This window comes from Mandrillus leucophaeus, unplaced genomic scaffold (assembly GCF_000951045.1).
Source record: "Mandrillus leucophaeus isolate KB7577 unplaced genomic scaffold, Mleu.le_1.0 Scaffold882, whole genome shotgun sequence".
NCBI classification, from domain to species: Eukaryota; Metazoa; Chordata; class Mammalia; order Primates; family Cercopithecidae; genus Mandrillus; species Mandrillus leucophaeus.
Window position 1 is genome coordinate 572,518 of NW_012109608.1, and position 25,983 is coordinate 598,500.

Consider the following 25,983-nt stretch of genomic DNA (forward strand, 5'->3'; position numbering starts at 1 on the left):
ATTTATTTATTTATTTTTAAGAGATGGCATCTCATTCTATTGTCAGGCTAGAGGGCAGTGGTGCAAACATGGCTCAATGCAGCCTTCACCTCCAGGGCTCAAGTGATCCACCTGCCTCAGCCTCCTGAGTTGCTGGTATCACAAATTAAGAGTAAATAAAAATGCTCATTCTTTTTTATATATAGTGTGGTACACTGTATTGTGCTCTCATTCAACAGAGAATTTCCAAAAGAGAGAAGGAAACAGGCACTAGTAAGAAGCCACCATGACCAGCTGACTGGCTGAGTTCTAACACTGGCTGTGCTACTGTGCACAGGACCTTAGGTGCACAGTCTGTCTTCATTTCCTCCATCTATAAAACTGGATGGAAAGTAGGTAAACTAGGTTAGTGTTTCTCCAGTTTCAATAAGAAAATGAATCACCAGGTTGCGGGGTGGGTGGGCATGGTAAAAATGCAGATTTTGAGACAGTCTCAAAATCATTTTTACCCATGGTAAAAATGGGTCTGACATGCAGCCCATTTCTTTTCTTTTCTTTTTTCTTTTTTGAGACAGTCTCATTCTGTTGCCTAGGCTGGAGTAAAGTAGCATGATCTCTGTCCACTGCAGGCTCAGCCTCCTGAGCTCAAGCCATCCTCCCACCTCAGACTCCCAAATAGCTGGTACTACAGGCACACACCAACACATCCTACTAATTTTTGTATTTTTTGTAGAGACAGGATTTTGCCATGTTGCCGAGGCTGGTCTCAAACTCCTAAACTCAAGCAATCCATCCATCTTGGCCTCCCAAAGTGTTAGGATTACAGTCGTGAGCCACCATGCTCGGTCCATGCAGCCCATTTCTAAGAAGACTGCATTTTCCAGGAAGCTCTAACTGATGCTATGCCATTACTCCATGGACCATCCCCTTTTGAGCAGTAACAAACTAGATGATCATTTAGGTTTCTTTTAACTTCTGAAAATTGTTACTTTTAAAAATAATTATTAGGAAGAAGAATAGACTAACGGTGAGGAAAACTGAATCAAGAAAATTTTAACAGGTCACGGGACGCATTTTGCATGGCCAGAGCACCTGCACATGTTACTATTCCATTACAGCACTCATTACACTGTCCAGTGACCTTCTTTTAAACTGCTTTCTCCCTGAAAAGAGGGGCTGGGTCTTTCATTCTTGTATTGCAAGGCCTATCAAGGTACCTAAAAATATATTTGATGAATAAATAAACAGCAGATAATGTTTTCACATTATTCCTCTATTCTCTATCCTTTCTGCCAAATCCAACAGTATATTTGTTGACATTCAAGGTTTTCTCAGTGTCCAAGAACCCTTCCTACAGCTTTTCCCAGATCCTCCTCTATGTTGGCCTAGTAACTTTACCCTCAAGTCAACAACTCATCAACCCAGTATTTAGTGAATATGTGTGCTCTATAAAGCTCAATGACCTTTTACTTCATTCCTTACTCCAGGGGAAAAAAGCAATGCCCTCACTTCTTTGCCCAACAATGTAAGGCATGCATTCATTCAACAACCACTTAACAAATCCGTTTTCAGCCTATAAAAGGCCACATTTTACACCACACCCTTTTCAAATTAGCCCTTCTAGTTCGGAAGCGTCAGAGAGCTTTCAAAATTTCAGCCTCCCAGGATGATCATGAAAGCTGTAGTAACTGTCAATCCCTAACGCACAGCATAACAATTCCCAAACTTTTGATAATATTTGGATGAAATTCCTCCATGTCTTTACATGTTATAATACTATACAAGTTATGTTTGTCTTTCTGCATGTATTTGCATTAATATTTCCTTTAGTGCTTCTGATGAGATGCAAATATTCTATATTTCTTTCATATGTTTCCTTTTCCACTAAAAAGGGCTGTGTCACAACAGTACCATACAAAGATAGGAAAATTCACCATTACTAACAGTTCCACTTAAGTTTTGAACCAAAAAAATGTTGGGGGACTAAAACAGTAAAGGAAAATCATGAATACTAATGCTTCATGTATTTTATGTAAACTTCAAATATATTAAAGTAAATTATCCATATTTTCATTAACTCAAACGTTTAAATATATACATTAGTATTTTACAGCTAAATTAAAACCTCTAATTCATTTGGGCTATGTACTGAATCCAAATGTAGATTATACATATTAGAGTGACAGGAGATATATTTCTATTATGTTGTCAACATCCTAATCCTACACAGTTATCAGTGGGATTTCACATCATGAATTTATTAGGAAAAAAGACTGAATAACATCTACTAAAATCCTACCTCTGTTACCACCACCGAAGTCACATCCTGTCGCCAAATAGTACAAAGATCCAAATACGTTTTATGTAGTATTCTTGGGAGTTTCTCTTTAGAAAGTTTTGGTGGGATGGAGGGGGAAACAAAAATGATACAAATATAAATGGACTCTTGTCAACTTGTTTTATCAAATTACTTTCATATTTTATACTATAAATATGCTTATTAACATGTTTGTACCTTCATGTGTTAGTAAATTTGCTCTTATTTTGAGCCTGTTTATTAACAATTTTAAGTCTTTCATGTTGTCAGGTAAACCTTTATCTAAACAAGAATCATAAAATTTTAGATTTAGAAATGATCCCTTTATCTTAAAAATGAGATTCAGAGAGGTCAAGAGACTTGCCACTGCAGGTAAAGCAAGAGCCTCATTTAACCTAGCAGCTGTTGTAGGCACTACTCAATCACCATGTACTTAAATCTTAAGGGAGAAAATTTCCCATTGATTTTTTCTGAATTATAGGTACAAATGCTATATTTTAAGACTGTTCTTTCAAGGGAAAGAAAATAAGAGAGACTTTCAAAAATTCCTTCAATAGAAAGAATGACAAGAGTTACTCAAAGGAACCAAGTCGTACCTTCATTAGGTGCTGCATCTGGCAGACCTGGATCATGAATACTTCAAAGCCATGATACCGAATAAGGGAAAAAGACTAAAGACTAAAGCCTGGAAAAGAGAAACAGGCCTCAGCAAATACTAAGAGAACTTATGAGAAATCAGATTTAATCTCCATTTTCAGAGAGTGGAATTAGAACCAAGGTAAGTTACAGGAAAGTAAATTTCACCTCAATTCAGGAAATTTCTGGCCAGTGGGTCTTTCCCTTTTGTACATAGAAGGAGCTGTCTCCTTTGGTAATGGGTTTCCCATCCTAGTTTTGAATGAAATTCAAGCAAACCTAAAGCCAAATATTATAGCAAATTGAGCTCAGGAGCAAAAGTCTTTATTTTAAAAATGAGAATTACTATCTCCCTATCCTGTTCATTCCCAGCACAGCTCCCTGACCCAGGTTTCCATCATCTCTTGCATTCTAGTGGTCTCCAAGTCTGCCTGCCTGTCAGAATCACCAGAGGGAGCTCAGATTATAGTGTCCAGTCCTACCCGCAGAGATTTTGATTCAGTAGGTCTGGGGTAGGACCTGGGAATCTATGATTTTACACTTTAACCTTTGCAGACCCTTAAAGCGTTAAAAAATAGTTTGTAATGAAAATATTTTGAGACTGATTTCTAAAGCTTATGCCAAATGGGACTGATTTGTTTAATGTGGTCAGCAATCATACAATTTCATCTTTACTAAAAGGCTACATAACAATTATATAACTATGCATGTTTGTCAAAATTCAAAAACTGTTCAGTAAAAGGAGTCAATTTTACTATTTGCATATTATTCCTTTATGAAAATTGAGGGGGCCGGGTGCAGTGGCTCATGCCTGTAATCCCAGCACTTTGGGAGGCCGAGGCAGGCGGATCACTTGAGGTCAGGAATTCAAGACCAGCCTGGCCAACATGGTAAAGCCCTGTCTCTACTAAAAATACAAAAAAAAATTGGCTGGGCACAGTGGCGTGCACCTGTAATCCCAGCTACTCGGGAGGCTGAGGCAGGAGAATCACTTGAACCCGGGAGGCGGAGGTTGGAGTGAGCTACGATCACGCCACTGCACTCCAGCCTGGGTAACAGAGAGAGAGAGACAGACTCCTTCTCCAAAAAAAAAAAAAGAAAAGAAAAATGAGGGGTCTACCTGAAATGGGGTTTCCCTTGAATACCTTCCACCAATAAGTTTTTATTCTTAATCTGATTTTTATCTTAAGATCACATAGTATGATGGAATAGACAGAACAGACTCTGAAGTCAGACACTACTCCTTTGGAGCGAAGTGATTTTGGCCAGATCACTTGGTCCCTGACCTCTCGATGCTCAACTAGTAGAGGAAGAGACAGATACGAGAATTCAATTGCTATGCAGTGTGATAGGTGTAATGTCAGAGGACTGTCTTATGTACAGTGGTAGGACAGAAAAGGGGAGAAGGCAGGGTTTAAACACAGACATCTGAACTTTTTTTTCAAAGAAGAGGAATTTGCCAAGCAGACAGGGAGAAAAGTCCTTTTGCAGGGGGCAGAATTAGAAAGACCTATAAAAGTTCCCTTAGCACAATGACAAGAGATATGCAAATGAGAATATCTGAATACCCTGAGAGAACTGAATGTATAAACAGCCCAGAAGCAAGAAATAAAACAATTTGGAAACTAAGCAGACCTGATGGAGAGGATATATACAAAGGAAGAGGGCAGGAAATGACTGTGATGATCCCCTAAGTGGTCTTACAAACTACACTGAGGATGCTGGAATTTATCACGCAGATAATGAAGAAATATTTGTTTTGTTGTTGTTTGTTTGTTTGTTTTGAGACTGGGTCTGGCTCTGTTGCCCAGGCTAGAATGCAGTGGCATTATCTCAGCTCACTGCAGCCTCCACCTCCAGGGCTTAAGCGATTCTGGTGCCTTAGCCACCCAAGTAGCTGGGACTACAGGTGCATGCCACCACATCCAGCTAATTTTTGTGTTTTCTGTAAAGACAAGGTTTTGCCACGTTTCCCAGGCTGGTCTTGAACCCCTGAGCTCAAGCAACCCACCTACCTCAGCCTCCCAAAGTGCTGGGATTACAGTCATGAGCCACCACACCCAGCTGGTTTTGGCTTTTAAAAGATCATGGTAGAGGCAGTGGGGTGTGGACTGAGGGGAAGGGGATATGTCAAGAGGCAGGAAAATCAGCTGCATCAGTGGTTCTCAACACTTGTCTACTGCTAGACTACCCATGTAAGAATCATGTGCTTGTTAAAATTATAGATTCCCAGGTCCTACCCCAGACCTACTGAATCAAAATCTCTGCAGGTGGGACTGGACACCATGATCTGAGCCTCCCCCAGGTGATTCTGACAGGCAGGCAGACTTGGAGACCACTAGAATGCAAGAGATGATGGAAATCTGGGTCAGGGAGCTGTGCTGGCAATGAACAGGATAGGTAGGTATGAAAGTTTCATGGGTGAAATCTACAGACTCCACGACTGTTGTGGATGTGAGAGAGGAGAGTCAAAGAAAAGTCCAGGATTACTCCCAGATTTCTGTGCTATCCGGCAACACAGATAGTGAAGTCATGATCCAGAACAGAGTAAAGGAAGAGGAGCAGATCTGGCAGAAACCGATCAGGGGAACATTAAACATCTAGCATCTGAGCTACTTGTGGGACAGCTAGGTGGAGGCATCCAGTAGCCTCTGGTGCTGCGGAGGAACTGCCAGGGCTGTGGACACACAGAGGGGTCACTGGACAATGACAATCACACCAGAGTTTGAGGTCACAAGGGAAGGAGCATGTAGAGTGAGAGAATAACATGAAAAAGGAATGACTCTAAGGACAGTTGAAGATGAGTGGGTGAAATGGCAGCAAATAAGCCAGAGAGGCAGGAGAAGAGAAAACCATGTCACAGAGACCAAGAAATTTCCAAAAGGAAAGGGTGCGGAACATAATCTATAGCTGGAGAACCAACTGTTGTTGCCTTTTCTTTTTTTAATGAGGAAATAGTTACTTCATAGGGTTAATATGTGATAACTAAATGAACCAAAGTATGTGAAGGTTCCTAGCACACATGGACATCACGACGTCACGTATTCCCTTCTCCTGCAGCCTATTCTCTCTCAACTTTACATCTTCACAGTGTGTCTCATGTCAGAGATAATCTGAGCCCCTCCCCTTAAAAGTCAAGCCCCTCAATGTCTTCCAGGATTTTTCTTCTCAACCTATATTCTGAATATGGACTCTCAAATCAGACTTACAAGCATTAGACTCCTCACTTACCAGCTGAATAAACCCAAGAAGTTACTTAGTGCCCCTGGCCTTATAGATGATAGTAGGGCTGTTGTGAGGAATAAAACAATATGTAGACAGTATCTGACACACTGTCAAGAGTTCAATAATTTTTGGCATTTCATTATTATTGACACTGATCAACCACTAAATCCTCCTCTGTCTTCAAAGAGAAGAGTTAAACCAAATTAAATAAAAATTACCATGAATAATTAAACTTAGAACTGAGTTTACACTGAGAAGAAAAAACGTTTTATGACAGACTGAGAAGACATTTTGTAATTCTGTATTTATTTATTCAGGAGATAAAATACATAAAAATTTTCACTCTGATTTTTAAAATTATTTAGAAAGGCTAATTTTTAAAAACTCTTTTTCATGACAATATAAACCAGATTTTAATAAATAATAAAATGCCTGTAATCTAATAGTTTTCAATTAACTCAGGTAACTTCTACTTAAAATACAAACAACTATAATTAATACTTACAACAAATTATCAGTATTTTCATTAAAGCAACTTCCTTAAAAACCTCTAATAAACCTATTTTTTTTTTCTAATTTCTTTTAAAGCTTTTTGCAACTCAGGATCTCCACCAGTCAGAATAAACTATCTTCCCCAAGGAATCTAAGTTAGTAAAGTTTTACTATAATCTCCCAAAAGAAAAAATAGTACTTAAAAAATGTTTAGAACATCCAAACCCCTAGAAGAATTAAATAAAAGGTATACAAGAATACAGCAGAAAATCATCTTAGATGATGGCAAGGGGAGTCACATGGAGCAGAGGCAGCTTGATACAGGGAGAGGGACAAGACATGAATTAAAAACCTGAATTCTAGCTCTCATTTATTTTCTAGCCCCATGACTATGAACCTGAAACTCAGAGCCACTATTTTCTCATATGTAAAGGAAGGTGATAATAAGATTAACCAAATCATTGGCCCTTTTGATTCAGGTAAAATGAGCAACAGTTACTGATCAATATAATATGGTTCTAGAAGACATACAAAATTCCTGTTAGGATAAAAAATAAATAAATCTTCTATAAAACACATGCTATCATTTGATATTTAAGGATAAAAAATAAATAAATCTTCTATAAAACACATGCTATCATTTGATATTTACATTAATAACTTAAGCACGTTTAAAAATTCTTCTTTTTCCATAACAGTACATAGCAGTAGATTGCAAAACAAATCAGGAATACTCCATTCCCTTGTTATTCAAAGTAGAGTCCACGCACCAGCAGAAAAGCATCACCTGGAACCTTACAAGAAATGCAGAATCTCAGGCCTCACCCCAGAACTACTAAATCAGAATCTGCATTTTAATAAGATTCCACAGTGACTTAACACATTAAAGTCTAAGGAGCACTGCTCTGGTCTACTCAGAAATGTGAGTCTACTTTAACAAGTAATTAAGTCACAAAATAAAGTTGGCTTGATTTCTTCCTAGATTCTATCTGAATAAATCAGTGACTTCCTCATCTTCTAAAACCATCTATATTTGTTTAATCTACCACAAACAAAAGAAGAACACAAGTCTAACAATCGCTAAATATTGAGCAGCTTCAGGAGTATATTCAAGACACCAAGAAGTCTGTACTATATTATTCCCTAAAACTATCCATCCTTTAATTTGTTAAAACCAACAGTTGCAAATTAACTCCTTTTTTTTAACATCTGGCTACTAATCACTACTAATATACTAAGTGATATTATTAAAAATCTATTTGCCTTTACTGATTACACACAAAGGTTACCTATTAGTATGTCACACTGTACACTGCAAGTACCCCAAAGGGTAACTGTAGTCTTTTTCTTAAGGAAATAGTCAATGTCTTCCTCCATTTCTTACAAATGTCATGAGGGCCAATGTTACAGCCCTTATTCCTTGCTGTATCTCTGTAACAATGCCAGGTATGTAAGAGTCTTCAAAACATTTGTTAAAAGAAATTTTCAATGAAAACTGTAGATGACAGCTATCAAGAAGAGTCTGGGAAAGAGCTTATCTCTAACAAAGGGAGTAAACGATATATACCTTAAAGGCCTCTCCTCGGCTCAAATCTAAAATGTGACGCTTAATAGATTCCTCAAGCCATGTCTGTAATTGAGGTGAAAAAGGCAGAACTAGAAGAGAAGGGCCTTTTAAATACAACTGGACAAATGAGGCAGGTAATGAACACTCTGAGATACACTCTAGAAATAAACAGATTCTGAAGGTGGCGGGTGAAGAATAGTATGATCAGTTTCCTGTTTAGTCAGCATGATTAGCAGGGAAAATTTCTGTTATAACCCCTATGTACTCAAAAAAAGAGGATGGAAGGTTTGAGTTTGGAAGAGCACCTGGATGAATGGGAGGAAAGGGTAGCTTTTGCAGAATGCAGGGGTAGACAAGGCAGAGGCTGGGCTAAAAAGTGGCAAAGAAGTCAGAATGTGATGGGCAGACAGGAGGGAACAGAGACCTTCACCAGCAAAAGAGGGGAAAGCTGCAATGTCTCAAGGTATGAAGGAGCAGATGCCCTGAGAGTCATTCAGCACAGGGTTAAAACAAGATGTTTCCTCTAACTCAGTTCTGTAACAGTTACCCAAGAGCCTGAAAGAATGCAGGACAGAGTCAAAAAGCAGAGGAAAAAAGAATTTTCCTTGCAAGTTTGCCTGAATAGAGATCATAATAATGGTAGAAAGTGAGAGAAATTACAAAATTTCCTAGAGCAAGCAAAAAATAAGAACAGATTCAGAAGCTGTAAAGAAGAAAAGACAGTAACACAGATGAGAGAATCAATGTGTGATTTCAAGCTGAAGGCTGGTTACACTGGGATTTAATCTGACAGGGTTAGTATTAGATGAATCAGGTTCAGGGAAAGTCAGTTTACTCACCTGGAAAATGGGGATAATAACAGTACCTAGCCCAAAGGAATATGAGGACTAAATGTGGTAATACATATAAAGCACTGGACACAGTGCCTGACACTTAGTAAGCATCCAATAAATGTTCACTATTATTACTGGGCAATAAAATGGTATTTATTGAATAAGTAAGTAGATTATGCTGCATTATAAAAAGGTCACTGTTGGGAAGGAGAAAGATCTTGATCCTATTCCAGTTCTGTTACTTTCTAGCTATGTAGCTTTGAGTCTATTTCTTCATCTACAGATGGTTAAATAATATCTAACTTATAGAGATGATCTAAAGATTAAATATAAGGTATATAAAATGCAGTACTACAGCATCTTAAAATGGTCCTATACTAAATGCTCAATGGTTGTGAGTTTCATCATGTGCAGATGATATCTGGTTTCAAACTCCTGACCTCAAATGATTCACCCGCCTCGGCCTCCCAAAGTGCTAGGATTACAGGCGTGAGCCACCACACCCAAGTGCAGATGATGTCTAAATTCATGACTTCAGAAAATGGCCTATTCATAAAAGCCAATTCATAGGGGAAAAGGAGACAATTTCAAGGGGGAAAATATATCTCAAGAGAGAGAGCTGAAGAATGCTGCCTCATTTCCTGGAAGCCAAGATCAGAATACAAGTAGTTTCCTTCTCTCCCTGTTTCCAAATTTTGCTAGGCTTCTCAGAAAAAGCAGTCATAAAACTTAACCTGGGAGTTCCAAGTTCAACCATCCACTCAGTGCTGCCAATGAATTCAAAGCTTTAAGAAAACTGAAATGGTGCTTCCCTTTAGCAAAAAAGATGGAAGATACCATTAGAGTGTGTGAGTTAATGGGAACTTTAGCCAAAATCTTCCCTTGACTCTAACAGTTCTATAAGTTGAATAGTCACTGGGTAAAATACTGTTAGTGCTGAATGAATTTCATTATTCTTTCACTAACAAGTTTCTAGCTCTTGTATTACGCAATTTCGCAAATACTTTCATAATTCACTTTGAATAGGCTTTTTTTAAACAATCCTACGCCATCATATGGAAGTTAACCATCTTCTCAGGCTAAATATCACATTTTGTATTCTACATATATTCACATATTTGTGTATGTATGTAGTATATGAATAAATATCACTTTGTAGTTTAATCTCATACACCAGCCTTTATAGCACCTTTGAATATTTAGATGTCTTTCTTTAGATGATCTCTAGTTATATTATGACTGCGTTCAGATTTAGCATTCTTAACAGTGATACTTTGTAGATAACAGTAAAAAAAAAAAAAAAGAAAGAAAGGTAAAATAAAAGAGAAACATAGATTACAGGCCTGGTTATTTCTTTCTTGCTTGGCTAGTGTGATGGGAAGACAAGGGCACTTGGCTAGGGACAAAACCAGTGCACACTCATTTGCACTATAATGACCACCTACAAAAGTTACTTAACTTCTGTAAATCTCAAGGACTTCTAAATATATGGAAAAATGCCTTCAAGACCTATCTCCCAGAGTTATTGTGAAGTTCTTGGCAAGACTATAAAGCAAAATACAAAGCTGAAGTTTTCTTTCTTGTTATTTGCTACTTTCTAGCCACTTGGATTTTTTTAAGCCAACAGCTATATAGTCTCTTTATAAAGTCATTTTACTTTAAACTGAAAAAATAAAGAAGAATTGACTGTTTTACCATTGAGCACTGAAGAGATCATTTCTACAGGTGCTAATGTATTAATTTTACAATATATGAAATTCTTGCATTGTTGTTAAAAAAAAAAGCACATAACATAAAATATACCATCTTAATCATTTTTAAGTGTACAGTCCAGTAGCATTAAGCATATCCACATTGTTGTGAATCTCTGGACCTTTTCTATCTTGAAAAACTGAAACTTTATACCCATTAAACAAGTCTTCAGTTCTCCTTCTCCCCAGGCCCTAGCAAACATCTTTCTATTCTCTGTTTCTATTAATTTGACTACTTTATTTATTTATTTATTTGTTTGTTTATTTATTTATTGGGCCAGGATCTTACTCTGTCACCCAGGCTGGAGTGCAGTGGCACAATTATGGTTCACTGAAGCCTTCACCTCTCAGGTTCAAGTGATCCTCCTCCCTCAGCCTTCTCAATAGCTGAGACTAGAGGCATATGGCACCAAGCCTGGCTAATTTTTAATATTTTTTTGTTGCCCATGTTGGTCTTGAACTCCTGGGCTCAAGTGATCCTTGAGCCTCCACCTCCCAAAGTGCTAGGATAATAGGCATGAGCCAGTGGGCCCAGCCTGAATTTGACTACTTTAGAGGGTCCATACAAGTGGAACCATAATGCCACATACATAATTATCTTTTTGTGACTGGACTATTTCACTTAGTATACAAGGTTCAACTATGTTGTGGCACAAGTCAGAATTTCTTTCCTTTTTAAGGCTGAATAATATTCCATTGTATGTATATACCACGTTGTGTTTATCCATTTATCCATCAATGGACATCTGGGTCGTTTCCAACTCTTAACTACTGTGAATAATGCTGCTATGTACATGAGTGTGAAAAAATATATAAAATTAGTTAAAAACACACATCTGTGCTCAAGTTTTTGTTTGATAAGTGAATAAAAATGAAAACAGAAAAGTTTGCTCCTTGGAATTCTGCAGTTCAAAATCACAAATGCTTTTATGTGATTATACCTGACAGTGAGTAACTGATTCCCTCAATGGATTAATGCAATTGTCTTTCAAATTCCAAAAATTTTACTCTAATACAATATAATCATAAATAAAACATCATACTAAGGTATTTGTTTACATATAATATTTCGTGAAGAAAAATATATGAAAAAAGATTTTAAAAATTTATATTTTGATTTGTTAATGAACATACTGATACCAAAATCACTTAGTTTCTTTTGTTTTCTCTTCTGTAAGACCTACATATTTTCATCAATTTCACAAAAATCTTAAGCTATACTACCAAACTTAAGTAAAAAATGCTCATATACAAAGTGTTTATAATAGAAAATCATTTGTAATGATGTATGTTAAAATTTCACATTTTCTACTGGAAAAACATGAAGACTGAATTTAGACTGATACCTAGGCTGCTGTTTTAGGAGATGTTATAAGGATTCAATAAAGTAAGTCTTAAAGGTTATGTAGTTCAACCCTCTCACGGTACAGGTAGAAATAAGAGACCCAAAGAGTCATGAATAACTTGCCTAAAATGACATAATATGCCATCCTCAAAAGCTGAGTATCACAAAATAAATGTAATATATAATTGAGATAATTTTATTCTTTAATATTATTGCTACTGTTTTTGATAAAATAGTTGGCTCTTCGTTATTCAAGGAGTCTAGATAATTAAATAGGTATAGTGTTATAGCAACAAAAGCAATGTTATTTCAAAACAGATGCTTAAATATCTGTATACTTTTGTTTCTCTATTCCTCTAGCTATTTCTTATAAAGCAAATTTTAAAAAGTAAAAAGGACTAAATAAGAATCTGTTATTTGTACTATTCAGGCAGTGTTGATAACAGTTTTGCTGGAAAATATTTTATATATTACAGAGAATGAGGTTTCTGAACCCCTGATAAATGTATGTTTATTTGAAACTGCTTTACCTATTCCAAGAATGAAGAAAGTGACATCTATATCTAGACTTTTAGAGTCAGGTAGAACCTTACAGATTACCTAATGTAACCCTCTTAATTTACAGATGAACAATGCTGAGAATTGGAAAGGCAAAGGAACTTGTCCAAACTCTCACAGCAAATCAGCAGGGCTAAAACCTAGGTCATCTAAATCCCAATCTAGAATTCTTCCCATTCACTATACCATACCGCCCTCCTCACTTCCACACAAGGCAATGCTTCTGCATAGACAATGAAGAGAACAATCATATCTGATTTTATATGTCTTGAAATCTTCATTTCTTATCTGTTTTGTGCTACTTAATGGCCTGATTTATTCATTAACTTTAGTTAACAGCAACTGAATTAATGACCAACTGATAAAAAATATCATTCTTTTAAAAAACTCTCTGGCCGGGGCACAGTGGCTCGTGCCTGTAATCCCAGCACTTTGAGGGGCTGAGGTGGGCAGATTACATGACACCAGGAGTTTAAGAGCAGCCAGGGCAACATGGTGAAATCCCGTCTCCATTAAAATCAAAAACAAAAACCTTCTATAATTCAGTGTGGTCTAAAGCCTTATTTATGTTTAGCAACCACAATATACCAAGATTCAAAATTATGCTAGATTAAGAGCATCATCTCCTGATACATATCAAATCAACAAATATATGTGATCATCTCTGGTGTTGGAGAGAAAAATACAAACGAGTGAAGTGGTAAATAACAATGAAAGTGTACACAGTTTGAGACTAGGGTCATAGAAGGAATGGCACAGGAAACACATGAGTAATTGCTAAAGACAATGAGCTCCTGTGAGACAACAACTTGCTCCAGGGTACCATGAACAAGAAAGGCTTTGCAAAGGAGGACTACTGTACTGGGTTCTGGTAAAAGGTATCTGGAGAAGTAAACAGGGAAAAGGTGGGTAAAGGCAAGGGGAATGGTGGGATGAGAAACATAAAGGTGGACATGTATACATTTTACTCAAGGGTCAGTGAGTTATCCCAGTTGCCTAGAGCTGCAGGTCTTTGGGAAGGGGAATACTGAAGGATCAAGCTAGAAAGTTAACGTGGACCTTAGCTTTAAAAGGCCATGTGTTTCCTCCCCTCTCCTTTCTGAAATCCAAACCCATATGATTTTTAAAAATATATTCTAATGGAAAATAAAACAATAGCACCTTCTTTTGTTAATAGGCAAAATGTCCTATAATGAAGAGGAAAAAAAGCCATCTAAAGTGAAAAAAGATGGACTCTGTTACACTACTCATTTCGGTGTGCTAATATATGCCTAATTCGTAATAGTAAGTGGCTCAATAAATGAAATATACTTATGTTAATAATGTTAAATCATTTACAGGTGACATTATCCACAGGACTTGAGAGAAAAATAAGAAAACAAATTGAATTTTTAAAGGATGACCAAGTGCTCTGTGGCTCTTAAGACTACAAAAGTGCCAACTGATATAATTATCTGCATAATTCTTAAAACTTTGTCTTCCTAAGCCAAAGAATCTAAGTTAAAACAGTTAAAACTGTGTCCTGACACCAGTTTTAGAATCTGCATTGTTTACCCTCCTGGAATTCCACCTGCAATAGGATATTTTACTGCATGCTATCATTGGGGAATGGACAAGAGCATTAGCTATTAAAGTCTAGCAGTCAGCCACCAAAAATCAGATTGGGGTGAAGGAAAAGACAATAAAAACCAAACCAAAACAAAAAACCATAAATTGGCATGGACCTCCCAGAGGCTTCAGGGAGCTTATGAGTAAAGGATAATTAGGACCTCACTGAAAACAGTGACCAAGGGAGATCCTGTGTTAGGAGCTGGCGATGTTTCATTTTTTTTTTTTTTTAATTAGCTGCCTACAACTTGGAATCAGAATGTCTTTTCTCAAAGAAACATTCAAAGAAAACTGCCTTACCAGGCTAAGCCAAACAAAGAAATTTATTTTAGATAATAACATAGATGAAAAACTAAATATTAACTGTGACAAATAATAAAATTAATGTAAGCATACTGTGCAATATTTAACACACATGCTCCTCTGGGGCCTAGCAATCCCTAAGACAAACCTGCTTTTACTTCAGCTTACTGAAGCTCAGTTAAACATCCCCTCCCACTAGCCTCCAGCTTCATCAAACCTGGATAACCCACTGGCCTGGCCCTTAAGCACCTTCCCAGTTTCCATGGTTTTCAGTCAAGCTGTTCCCCTTGCCTTTGACACCTTTTGCCCTAGTCTCCCTCTCCAAATACTCTGACAGTAGTCACATCAACTCCTCATTCAAGGGCAGAGGGAAGTAAACTGTGGTGAAGCAGCTAAAATATTCTAAAAACAACCTGTATATTCCTCTCAGGTAGGAGAAGGAGAGATGAGAAGAGCAGGGAAGGACTTTTCTGATCTTCCCTAGGACCTAGCTAGGCCTGAGTCTGACAGATCACACTGCTTCCAGACCACGATATCGAGGAAAGGGGAATGACAGTGACCCCCTAGACTTTGCAAGCTACATGAGGGCAGTGACCAAGTGTCCTCCTTCCCTCCCCAGAGCCTAGAACTGTGCCTGTACATGGCAAGTAAATACAGAAAGAATGAATGGTATCAAAAGCCTGGCTTCCACATTTTGTCATCTTACAGCTCTCCTCCCTCTTCCTGTACCACTCATCCCTTCTCCTTTCTGACCCCTCCAAAGTGAATTCAAGGACCCAGCAAATTATGCTCTAACTGCAACTACCAAGTGGACAATTTTTTTCACCAAAATGTGGGGTACTGTATCTGTGAAAAGAGGGCCAATGCCAACCATTACCACCCCCAACCAACAGCACTCATACCCTGTGAACAACAGCTATTTAGAAACAAATGTTCAAAAGATATATGGCCTCACAGGAGACACCTGGCTTTACTGTAAGCATCCTACTAACTCTCCAGGGTGTTTATAGGCTAAATGTCAGGCATGCAAAAAGCTATTAAACATTTATTAAAAGCATGAATAAATGAATAATGTCGAAAAGTTGGGTATTCATAGATTGGGGAATATTTAGATTCATCAGTTTTAAAAATGTATATACAACTTTTATTACATATATACTTTGAGCCTAGGACTCCAATCCTAATAATTTAAATGTACTTATGAAGTGAAAGAATAGAAGAAAAAAACTAACATGATGACATGGAATACCTACTAACAACTGGTATAAAGTCCTACACCAGCCTATACTTTAATATAAACCAACGCTAATTTCCTCATTCAAAATGTCTATAAATATGGAGAAATAAAAATTATTTTTGTTGTTTTTCTAAAAGTACAGTTCTTTCAAAGTTTCAATTCCAATGTACAAAGTGTTAATACTATAGTAAAAGTAACATTTTTGTTGTTAACATATTATGGACCATATTTTGCATTTGCTACACATGTGCCTTTGAAAAGCCCAGTTTTCAGACATTGTTTTGGATGTGTTTGGATATTTAAAACACCACTTGATATAATAGCACAAAGTGGCACTTGATGAATTAATAAAAGAATGAAAGAAGCATGTAACTACAGCACTAGGAATGAGAGCAGCCAAGGACAAGGAGCCTACCTCATTTCTTGCTCTCCCTCAATAATTTGCATCCTTTCACCACACTCATCACTATTTCTCAAGACCATCTTTCTCTCCCGCCCATTTTTGTTTCCCCTTCTTTCCAAACATCTGACTCACCAACTTTTGTTTAACCTCATCTAATAAGCTACTTTTCCACTTTGATATCCCCCACCCAGATTTTCATCAAATTATGCTGAGAGGTGGAATCAGAGCAGAGTCAGTGAGTGCAAAAAAAAAAAAAAAAAAAAAGGGAACACGAGTTGCACAGAATGGAGAGTAAACGTAAATGGGACACCAGACTTCAAGTCTACTCGGCCTGGACCTCAAAAATACTCCTCCTTACACAGCAGTACAGCAGAACAGACTATATCCACTAAGCCTCTCTGTTGGTTAAGAAATACCATCTGCCTACATAAGGTAGCTCATTACAGAAAGCAAGGAAGCAGTCTCAGGTTTCGTAAGTGGATAGTCAAAGCACAAGCAAACACCTTCCTTGGGCCTGCTAGTGAGAGGTCACTTGTGTTCTAGGGCTACTCTCACTTCTCAGGCTTGGCCCACAATATTATATTATTCTATATGCCCTTCAAAACCTAGTAGCAAGCTTTCACATGCGGCAACTGCACAAAATGTCCTGTTTCATTTGTGTGTGTGTTTGTTTGTTTGTTTTTTAACACAAACATCATCAGGAAGGAATTCACCATCACAGAAAGGTGTATTCTACCTTTGCCCTCGATTTTTCCTTCTGAGACTCAAGAGACGGGAAAGCTCCGAGATAGGATAGGAATGACAGGACTGAGAACTCCTGGGTGTGGCTCTGGCTATATGGAGACTGGAGGATCTCGACAGTGTCTAACTCCAAGGTATGCGAAGTGCAATTACCTGCTAAAGAACTTGTCTGATGTTCAGCTCTATACAATTGTGTAATGGGAAGCCCTGATGCAATGTTTAAAGAACCGAAATCATAGACATGAAGGGAAGGGCACATCTTTACCAGTTTTTGCAGGTACAGTGTAACATTAGTGTAACAGCACATAGAAAAAAACAAAAAAAACTTGGAGAAACACTCCATTGAAAACTGCATTTTAACCATTTTCAGCTGTAATGGCTTATTAAATAGCTTATTTCCCAGTGTCAAAGTTGAGATCTTCTGAAAAAGAACATACTTTTCTAAAGAAGTGAATGCAGTATTAACGTCAAATAATCATTTTGTCTCACACAAAAATAATTCCAGCAAACGTTTTTCCCACAACATAAGCCCTATGTATCGGACTACACTTATGCTGTAAACCACTGTCTCATTTAACAATAAACACAAAAACTACAGGAATACATTTTCATTTCGAAGTAGGGAAGGCAGAGTCATAAGATGGAACGTTAATATCCTTCACTGATAGGATGCAGTGTGATACTGCAAAAGGATCAGAAAAATTAACATCGTAAAATCATTTCTGAAATCCTTTAAACCTTATTTTAGATTTCAAAAACTTTTCAATGTTTTAAAATCAAAAGCAACGAAGCAAATGAAGAAATAATCGGTAAAATGTAAAAATACAATATCACAATTGGGCGCTAGGAAACCTGCATAAATCAAACAATTGACAGCCCTGCCAAATTAACCGCAACAGCTAAAGAAAAGTTTGCTGATTTAAGAACTGTATATATGTAGGCATCTGGGACAACCTCTAGGTGTTGCTGTAGAGACCCCATTCCTAAAGACTGATTTCTTACCCGGTGTTTTGGCCTCCCCCTCCCTCTGACTGCACTGCAGTGCGCAAAGCCATTACAGACAATCACTTCAAACATATTTGCTGTTGAAAATGCCTCGGAAACTAACAATTCTTCAAGGTTCAAGGAGCCAAACAATGTTATTTTACTTTTCAGTCCAAATTATACTATAGATGAAGGAGCTAGATAGAAGAAAAGATTAGCAGGGTTGTGTCAAAGCAACCAGGAGGCTGAAGAAGCCTCCTGTACCTTCAGCTGCCCCTGAAGCCCTCCTTCCTCCTCAGCCCGCTCTCCACACAAAATAGGACTAAATGTTAAAAGGAATCCTGTGCACGGGGAAGAACTGTGAAGCAAGCTCGGGAGATGTGGGAGCAGAGGGTGGGGCGGCTCCTGCGAGGAGCTCTTGGCTGTACAGGCTCCATCTGATATGTCAGCTCCCGCATCCGAGAGCTGATGAGAGATGGAGGCAGCTCAGAGGAAAAATCTGCGAGCGTCGGGGGAGGGGAGGCCTTAACATTCGGATCAGATTAACCAGTGTTCAACCGCAATGCCCCCGTCGGCCCCTCCGCTGATCCGCAGCATCTGAAAGCCACAGGGCGCGGGGGCCTGTGGGGCCCGGCCCGGGCGCTCCGAGACCAGGGGTCGGTGACCCCCGCGGGGGACCGAGCGAGGATGGGGAAGTCAGCGGCTTTACCTGCGATGGACCAGGTCCAGCGGTAGAACTCCACCGTGTCGTTGAGTGCCGTGGACACTACGTTTAGGACACTACCCGGCTCCGAGTCCAGGAGCCCCATCGCGGCGATGAGCTGGCGCTGGCGGCAAAAGAAAGAGGAGACCCCGAGAGAGGGCTGACTCCGGAGGCGGTGGCGGCCGACGGGACTAGCGGCGGCCAGGGAACCCCTCTAACGGCGGCGGCCCGGCTGCGTCTTCTCCTCCTCCTCGAGGCGCCGCGGCGGCGGGGATGCGGCGGCAGCGGCGTCTACTAGCAGCGCCGAGCAGCAGGCGTCGTCAAGGTTCCCGGGAGAAGGAAGAGGAGGTGGTGGAGGCCCAGCAGCCAGCACAGTGCGCTGCACCAGTCTGCCGCCTCGCGCCGCCGCCCCTCCAATCTCCTCCGCCGGCGTCACGTGGCCGCGCGCGGGGGCGGGGGGCCGGCCGCCCCTCCTCCCTCCCCAGCGCTGGGACTCGCGGGCTTAGGGATGCTGCGCTCACGGGCGCGACGTGAGCCGGGCTTGCGCAGGCGCGCGCGGTCGCGCGGGAGCGGGACACCTGGGCCCCTCCTTGCCCCCTCCCGGCACGAGTGGCCCCATCATCCTTCCCCGCCCCTCTCCCGGGCATGGGCCCCTGCGGAGGAGTTCATTCACCGCCTCCCCACGGGTGACTTCTTATCCGCCCAGAATACGTCCTGGGAAACAGGACACGGGAAGAATGGGTGTTCTGTGGGCAAGGATGAGGTAGGCGTGGTGCTTTGGTCCTTACCTGACACTCACCTCGATTTCACTTGTGTTCCTGTTTCTTTGACCTCCACCAGCACATGCCTGTCACCATGACAAGAGAAGTGCACGTGTTATGCGTCTGAAGAAGCGAAGGGTATTTGTCTTCCATGCTTCAGCGATGGAGAATAGACTTTGGGGTCGACCCATAAACAAATTAACATATAATTGAATGAATGCTTGCATGTGTTCTGTAGATTTTTTTGCTATACATGGAATGAACAAAGCAATATAATTGCCAAATTAGGCCATTAGCAGTTCAGAGAAGAGGGAGAACCGAGAGGGGCTGCCAGGTGAAGTCCGCTGGAACCTAAAGAAATTGAGGTGAATCTAAAAAAGATAATCGCTCAAGAGGCAAAGGGCAAGTTAGTGTAGAGAGGAAAACAAAGTAATTGTGGTTTATTTTGAAAAATTGTTTAGATAAGGTATAGGAGAGCCTACCCTTGAAAAGTAACGAAAATACACTAATTGCAATTCATAATTTGATGGTTTCTCACGTAAAACAAGATTTTTGAGAATAGTCCAATAACCTTTTCATCTACTTGTTATTTAAATGTGTCACCTACTTGTTTAACCTTTTCTCCACTTGCTCATTTTGGATGCTACATTTTAAAGACCACTGAGTCAAGTGTCTTATTGTTCCTGCTCTTTCACACTGTTAATGTGAATGCTATCTTTTATCATACTGAAATGATCTATTTCCCAATTGACCTGGTTATATATTGTCTGTATTTTATATTGGAAGCATCCTAGATGGTAAGAATTATGTTTGGTTGTTTGATGAGCACCTAACCCAGTGCTATAAACAATAATTAATAAATATTTATGATGATAAAATATAACATGTCTTTCAGAGAATAATAAGGATTATTGTGAGTGGCAGGAACTTTATTGCAGAACTAAAGCAAACACAGACTTCTTTAAACGCCCTATTCTTGAAATTAACCAAATAAAACGTAATTTATTAATTTGTGAAATATATTTGCAAAACTAAAGTTTTCTGGATTGGAATGACAATCTCTCAAGCCTCAATCCTAAATTATGTGTAACAGATTCTAGTAGTTATAAAAAAAAGAAATCCAGTCAAGTCTCTTCGTTTAGAGAGTAGATAAATATCCATTCATTTACGGTGGTGATCTAGCCAAGTTCGGATTAGTTCGAGCTTGACTTAAAAATTTGATTACTATTTCTATACTGTGGAATCCTGGATTGTTTACGGAGAACATATTTCTACCCATACCTCCATTCACACACGCAAAACCGCAGCATATTATTAATACTTAATAGAAGGAGAAATTGTTAAAACGGCTTTCCCTGGTCTTTCTTCTGCAGTGGAGGTCAACTTAAGTCCCTACTCACTAGGGGGCGCCAGTCACGTATAAGAAAATCATAGATGAGCTAACCTTCAACTGGGAATGGCGGTGACACAGGTATCCCGGTGTCCACACTCCACCTGTAAAAGTAGACTATTTATTTACATTTATAAGCCGTCTAAACATATAGCAAGAACCAGAACATAAAACTTACCCAATCTGGAACCCTATTGCCTGGCATGAACAAGTGGTTTATAAATACCAGTGACTGCCCAGAACCAAAGCCTACCCAGTTTAGTTGTGCAAAGGGAAGGAAACCTGCATGTCTGCCACCTAGAATGACAGCCATCTAACCAAAATCTTGTTAGCATCATAACAGAATAAAAGCAAATACAAGCAACAACAGCATCTGCAAATTTTGAGAACAGAGAGTTCTTTCATGTGGATCAAATGCAAATAGGATACTGTTACCTACAAAACCTAAGGGAGAGGATATTTTATCATAAATTTTTTTTGTATAAAAGAGCAATTTTTTTTTTCTTTTTAGTAACAGGGTCTCGCTCTGTCAGCTAGGCTGGATTGCAATGGTGCAATCATAGGTTACTGCAACACTGAATTCCTGGACTCAAGCTATCCTCCTGCCTCAGCCTCCTAAACAGCTGGGACTACAGGCCTGCACAATCATGTCCAGCTAATTATTTTATTTTATTTTATTTTATTTTATTTTATTTTATTTTATTGTAGAGAAGGAGGACTGGCTGTGTTGCGAGGCTGGTCTCAAACTCCCGCCTGCAAGCAGTCCTCCTGCCTTGGCCTCCAAAACCACTGGGATTACAGGCATGAGCCACCACGCCCAGTACAAAATATTTTTAAATGTCTTACAGTCCATACAAGGTTAGCAACATAAATCAAGCTATCCACCTTTTTTTTCCTAGTCCACCTTTCCATGTTGGTAATATTGTCAACAACCTCTGCCTTCAAAGAAAACTGAACTTGGAAGCCTGTTGAGTCAGGAGTAAAAAGAAATAACCTAATTAAAGAGTTTGTAGAGAAAGACTTTAAATCTTCTAGAAGTAAATTTTGCTAAATGGATGCTACTTAGAGAAAATGGAGAAAATTGTTGATAATACTAACTACTGTCTATCAGTTCCAATCTTTTGTTCTTTCTGCTCACTACTCCTCCCCCACGTTATAGCCATCATATAACACAGGTACTTGACTAACTTGGAATTACAATGTTTTCCACGAGATATGTTTCATTCAAACGTTTAAAGATTTTTACCTTTTTGTTACCTTGTATGAATTATTTTTATTTAAATGGACATAGATTATCTTGATAATATATAAGCACAGATAAAATAACAAAATAGAAACAAAATGAAAATCCCCCCATAATCTCATCTCCCATTCTAAATACATTTCACATGCCTATATAAGCCTTTTTTTCTTAACACAGATGGTTATTTTTTAATAATGCTACTATATAATCTGCTTTTTTTTAAAACTTAATATATCAGGAATACTTTTCAACATAATACCAACTACTTAATATTCCATAATATGGATATACCCTCATTTATGTAGCCATTTACCCTATAGATGAGCATTTAGATTGTTTCAAATTTGAATTACTATATCAATTTGGCTATTAGTATCCACAGTATGCAATTTTGTGCACTTGTTTAATAACTCTTAGCATAAATATTTACAAGGGAAATTTCTGGGTCAAAAGTTTGGGACTTTTTTTGAGGGGGGGAGGTGGTTGTTTTGTTCTTCTTTTTTTTTTTTTTTTTTTGAGACGGAGTCTCACGCTGTCGCCCAGGTTGGAGTGCAGTGGCGTGATCTCGGCTCACTGCAAGCTCCGCCTCCTGGGTTCACGCCATTCTCCTGCCTCAGCCTCCTTAGTAGCTGGGACTACAGGCGCCCGCCACCGCGCCCGGCGGTTGTTTTGTTCTGAGATGGCATCCCACCCTCTCGCCCAGGATGGAGTGCAGTGGCACCATCTTGGCTCACTGCAACATCTGCCTCCCGGGTTCAAGCGATTCTCATGCCCCAGCCTCCCGAGTAGCTGGGATTACAGGCATGTGCCATCACATCTGGCTAATTTTTGTATTTTTATTAGAGACAGAGTTTCACCATGTTAGCTAGACTAGTCTCAAACTTTTGGTGTCATGCGATCTGCCAGCCTCAGCCTCCCAAAGTGCTGGGAGTACAGGTGTGAGTCACTGTACCTGGCCAAAGGGTTTTAGATTTACAAATTTTGATACATCGTGCCCACTTAACCTCAAGAAATAATACCAGTTCACAATTCCACCAAAATTTATGAAAAGGTGCTCATTTCCCCACCCCATTCTCTTTGCTGAATTTACGCTTTGAAATCATTACCAGTCTAAGAGGTAAATATTGATATTTCATTGTTGCTTGACAGATTATCATGTTTATTGCAATTTTAGCCTTCTTTCAAGAATTGCCTGTTTGAATTCTTTAGACATTTTCCATTAGTTGTGTCTACGTTTTCCTATTGATTTGTAAGAGATCTTCATATAATAAAGTTATTAACAGTTTGTCTGCATATGTTGCAAATATATTTTCCTAGTTTGCTATTTGTCTCTTACTAAATTTATTATAATGACATTCAACTAGGCATATTGGATACTGGGAATAAGTTAGGTTCACCCACCACCACCTCCAACAGAATCATATATCAGAAAGCCGCCTCAGCTTTGCAACCCCTGGTGCGTATTTCTAAGATACATATGCTACTCATTTCCTAAGAATGACAACTACGAATTACTTACATTGTATATTCATTGTTTCGGTGTCACCCAACATGTACACCCAATCTATATTCTTTACGGTCAAAGCCATTAGCCCAGTCTCTCTTCACATAGCCATATTTCAAGGCCATATCCCACACTTCTAGTCATACATGCAAGCATATAGTGATAAGAGGACCAAACCATGGTGGTTCTGCCAGTTTTTCCTGGCTTGGTTATACCAGGAAAAGTTTTGTCACTCTTAATTGAAGTATTATCTGAGTTGTGATTCCCTTCACTTACTACTGTAACATCTCTGTCTTCATGGATATCAACAAACTTTGGTCCAAGAAACCTGGTAATAAATTCCAAGTGTTAATGGGGAATGCCTTTTCACCCTCCTCTTATCTTCCTATTACTAAAGAGAAATCTGCTTTCAGGGTAGGAGAAGACAAAAAGAGCCCCTGAGAGGAAAAAAACTCACCATGATAGAGGAAAGAAACAGGCTGTATTTCAAGGACTTACTTTTAAAAACCCAAGACATCAGAAAAATACTTGGTTCTAGGAAAGCATTTAGTTGATTCCAGAAGCTATCTCCTACCAGCCATCCTGATGATCTGGGAATGCCTCTTAAGGAAAATGGTTATATGTGAATAAATGCTTAAGAACTTGCCAGTAAATGAACTGTAATTTTATGGACTCAGCAACTTTGCAATAGGACTCACCTGCCTGTGAACCACACAAAGATGAATGACCTCCCTCTGATCTTGGAGAAACTGTCTTGAACCTGAAGAATCCATATACACCATACACAAAAGCAAATGTGAATAACACCTAAGGGAAAACATTGGCTTCTGCAATATCACTTATATGTCTGTTCCCTTTTTCTCATCCTTATCGGCTCCTCCTCTGCTTTGTGGCCTGTGAATGTTAAAATTCAATTACTTCTGGCTGCTTTACAAGTTTTTTTTACTTATGTTATCCTTCCTGCCTAAACTATTATGATTATTATTATTTTTGGCTGAGCACAGGGGACTTTATTGATAGTACATGACAACATGGGGCTCCCTAGGTCCCTCCCTCTTCAAGGGGTCTTCATGGAAACTGTGAGGAGGGGAGATTCAGTGTGGTGGGGGATGAGCATGCCAGGGACTCCCCAACAGTGAGGACCTCTCTCTTCCTCTTGTGCTGTCACTGGGGCTGGTGGTCCAGGGGTCTTACACCTTGGAGGCCATGTGGGCCATGAGGTCCACCACCCTGTTGTTATAGTCAAATTCATTGTCATACCAGAAGATGAACTTGACAAAGTGGTCGTTGAGGGCAATGCCAGCCCCAGCATAGAAGGTGGAAGAGTGGGTGTCGCTGTTGAAGTTGGAGGAGACCACCTGGTGCTCAGTGTAGCCCAGGATGCCTTTGAGGGGGCCCTCTGATGCCTACTTCACCACCTTCTTGATGTCATGATATTTGGCAGGTTTTTCCAGATGGTAGGTCAGGTCCACCACTGACACGCTGGCAGTGGGGACATGGAAGGCCATGCCAGTGAGCTTCCCATTCAGCTCAGAGATGACCTTCTTCACAGCCTTGGCAGCTCCAGTAGAGGCAGGGATGATGTTCTGGAGAGCCCTGTGGATGTCACACCACAGTTTCCTGGAGGGGCCATTCACAGTCTTCTGGGTGGCAGTGATGGTGTGGACTGTGGTCATGAGTCCTTCCACGATACCAAAGTTGTCATGGATGACCTTGGCCAGGGGTGCTAAGCAGTTGGTGGTTCAGGAGGCATTGCTGATGATCTTGAGGCTGTTGTCATACTTCTCATGGTTCACACCCACCCTGAACATGGAGGGGTCAGCAGAGGGGGCAGAGATGATGACCCTTATGGCTCCCCACTGCAAGTGAGCCCCAGCCTTCTCCATGGCAGTGAAGACGCCAGTGGACTCCATGACATACTCAGCGCCAGCATCACCCCACTTGATTTTGGAGGGATCTCGCTCCTGGAAGATAGTGATAGGATTTCCATTGATGACAAACTTCCCATTCTCAGCCTTGACAGTGCCATGGAATTTGCCTTGGGTGGGATCATACTGGAATATGTAGACCATGTAGTTGAGGTCAATGAATGGGTAATTGATGGTGCCAATACCTACTTTACCAGAGTTATAAGCAGCCCTGGTGACAAGGCACCCAATACGACCAAATCCGTTGACTCCTACCTTCACTTTCCCCGTGGTGTCTCAGAGATGTGGCTGGCAATGCGAGAGAAGATGTGGCTGTCTGACAAACAGGAGGAGCAGAGAGCCCTGCCTAAATTATTTCGTGCACTCTCATAGCCTTGGTTGCCATCTGCATTCATAACTCTCACATATATATGTTCAACCTAGATCTTCTTTCTAGCTCATGTATCTCATAGCTTGTGTGGTACTTTCTCTTTAA

General features: G+C 39.6%; 1 protein-coding gene and 1 pseudogene across 2 annotated transcripts in view; both read right to left on the minus strand.

Moving 5' to 3' along the window:
* Positions 1-19,472, minus strand: part of ELOVL4 (ELOVL fatty acid elongase 4) — a 34,304-nt gene extending 14,832 nt beyond the window's left edge. Inside the window, exons 1-2 of one of the 2 annotated variants that reach the window (XM_011969328.1) lie at positions 19,056-19,069; positions 18,689-18,800 (exon numbers count right to left, since the gene is read on the minus strand). In XM_011969328.1, coding sequence (XP_011824718.1) covers positions 18,689-18,788 — 100 coding nt within the window. In that variant the 5' untranslated portion in view covers positions 18,789-18,800; positions 19,056-19,069. Of the gene's footprint in view, positions 1-18,688 lie in introns of both variants that reach the window. The other variant, XM_011969327.1, reaches the window with a different exon arrangement.
* The window catches only part of LOC105531406, a 58,306-nt pseudogene continuing 51,219 nt past the window's right edge, over positions 18,897-25,983 (minus strand).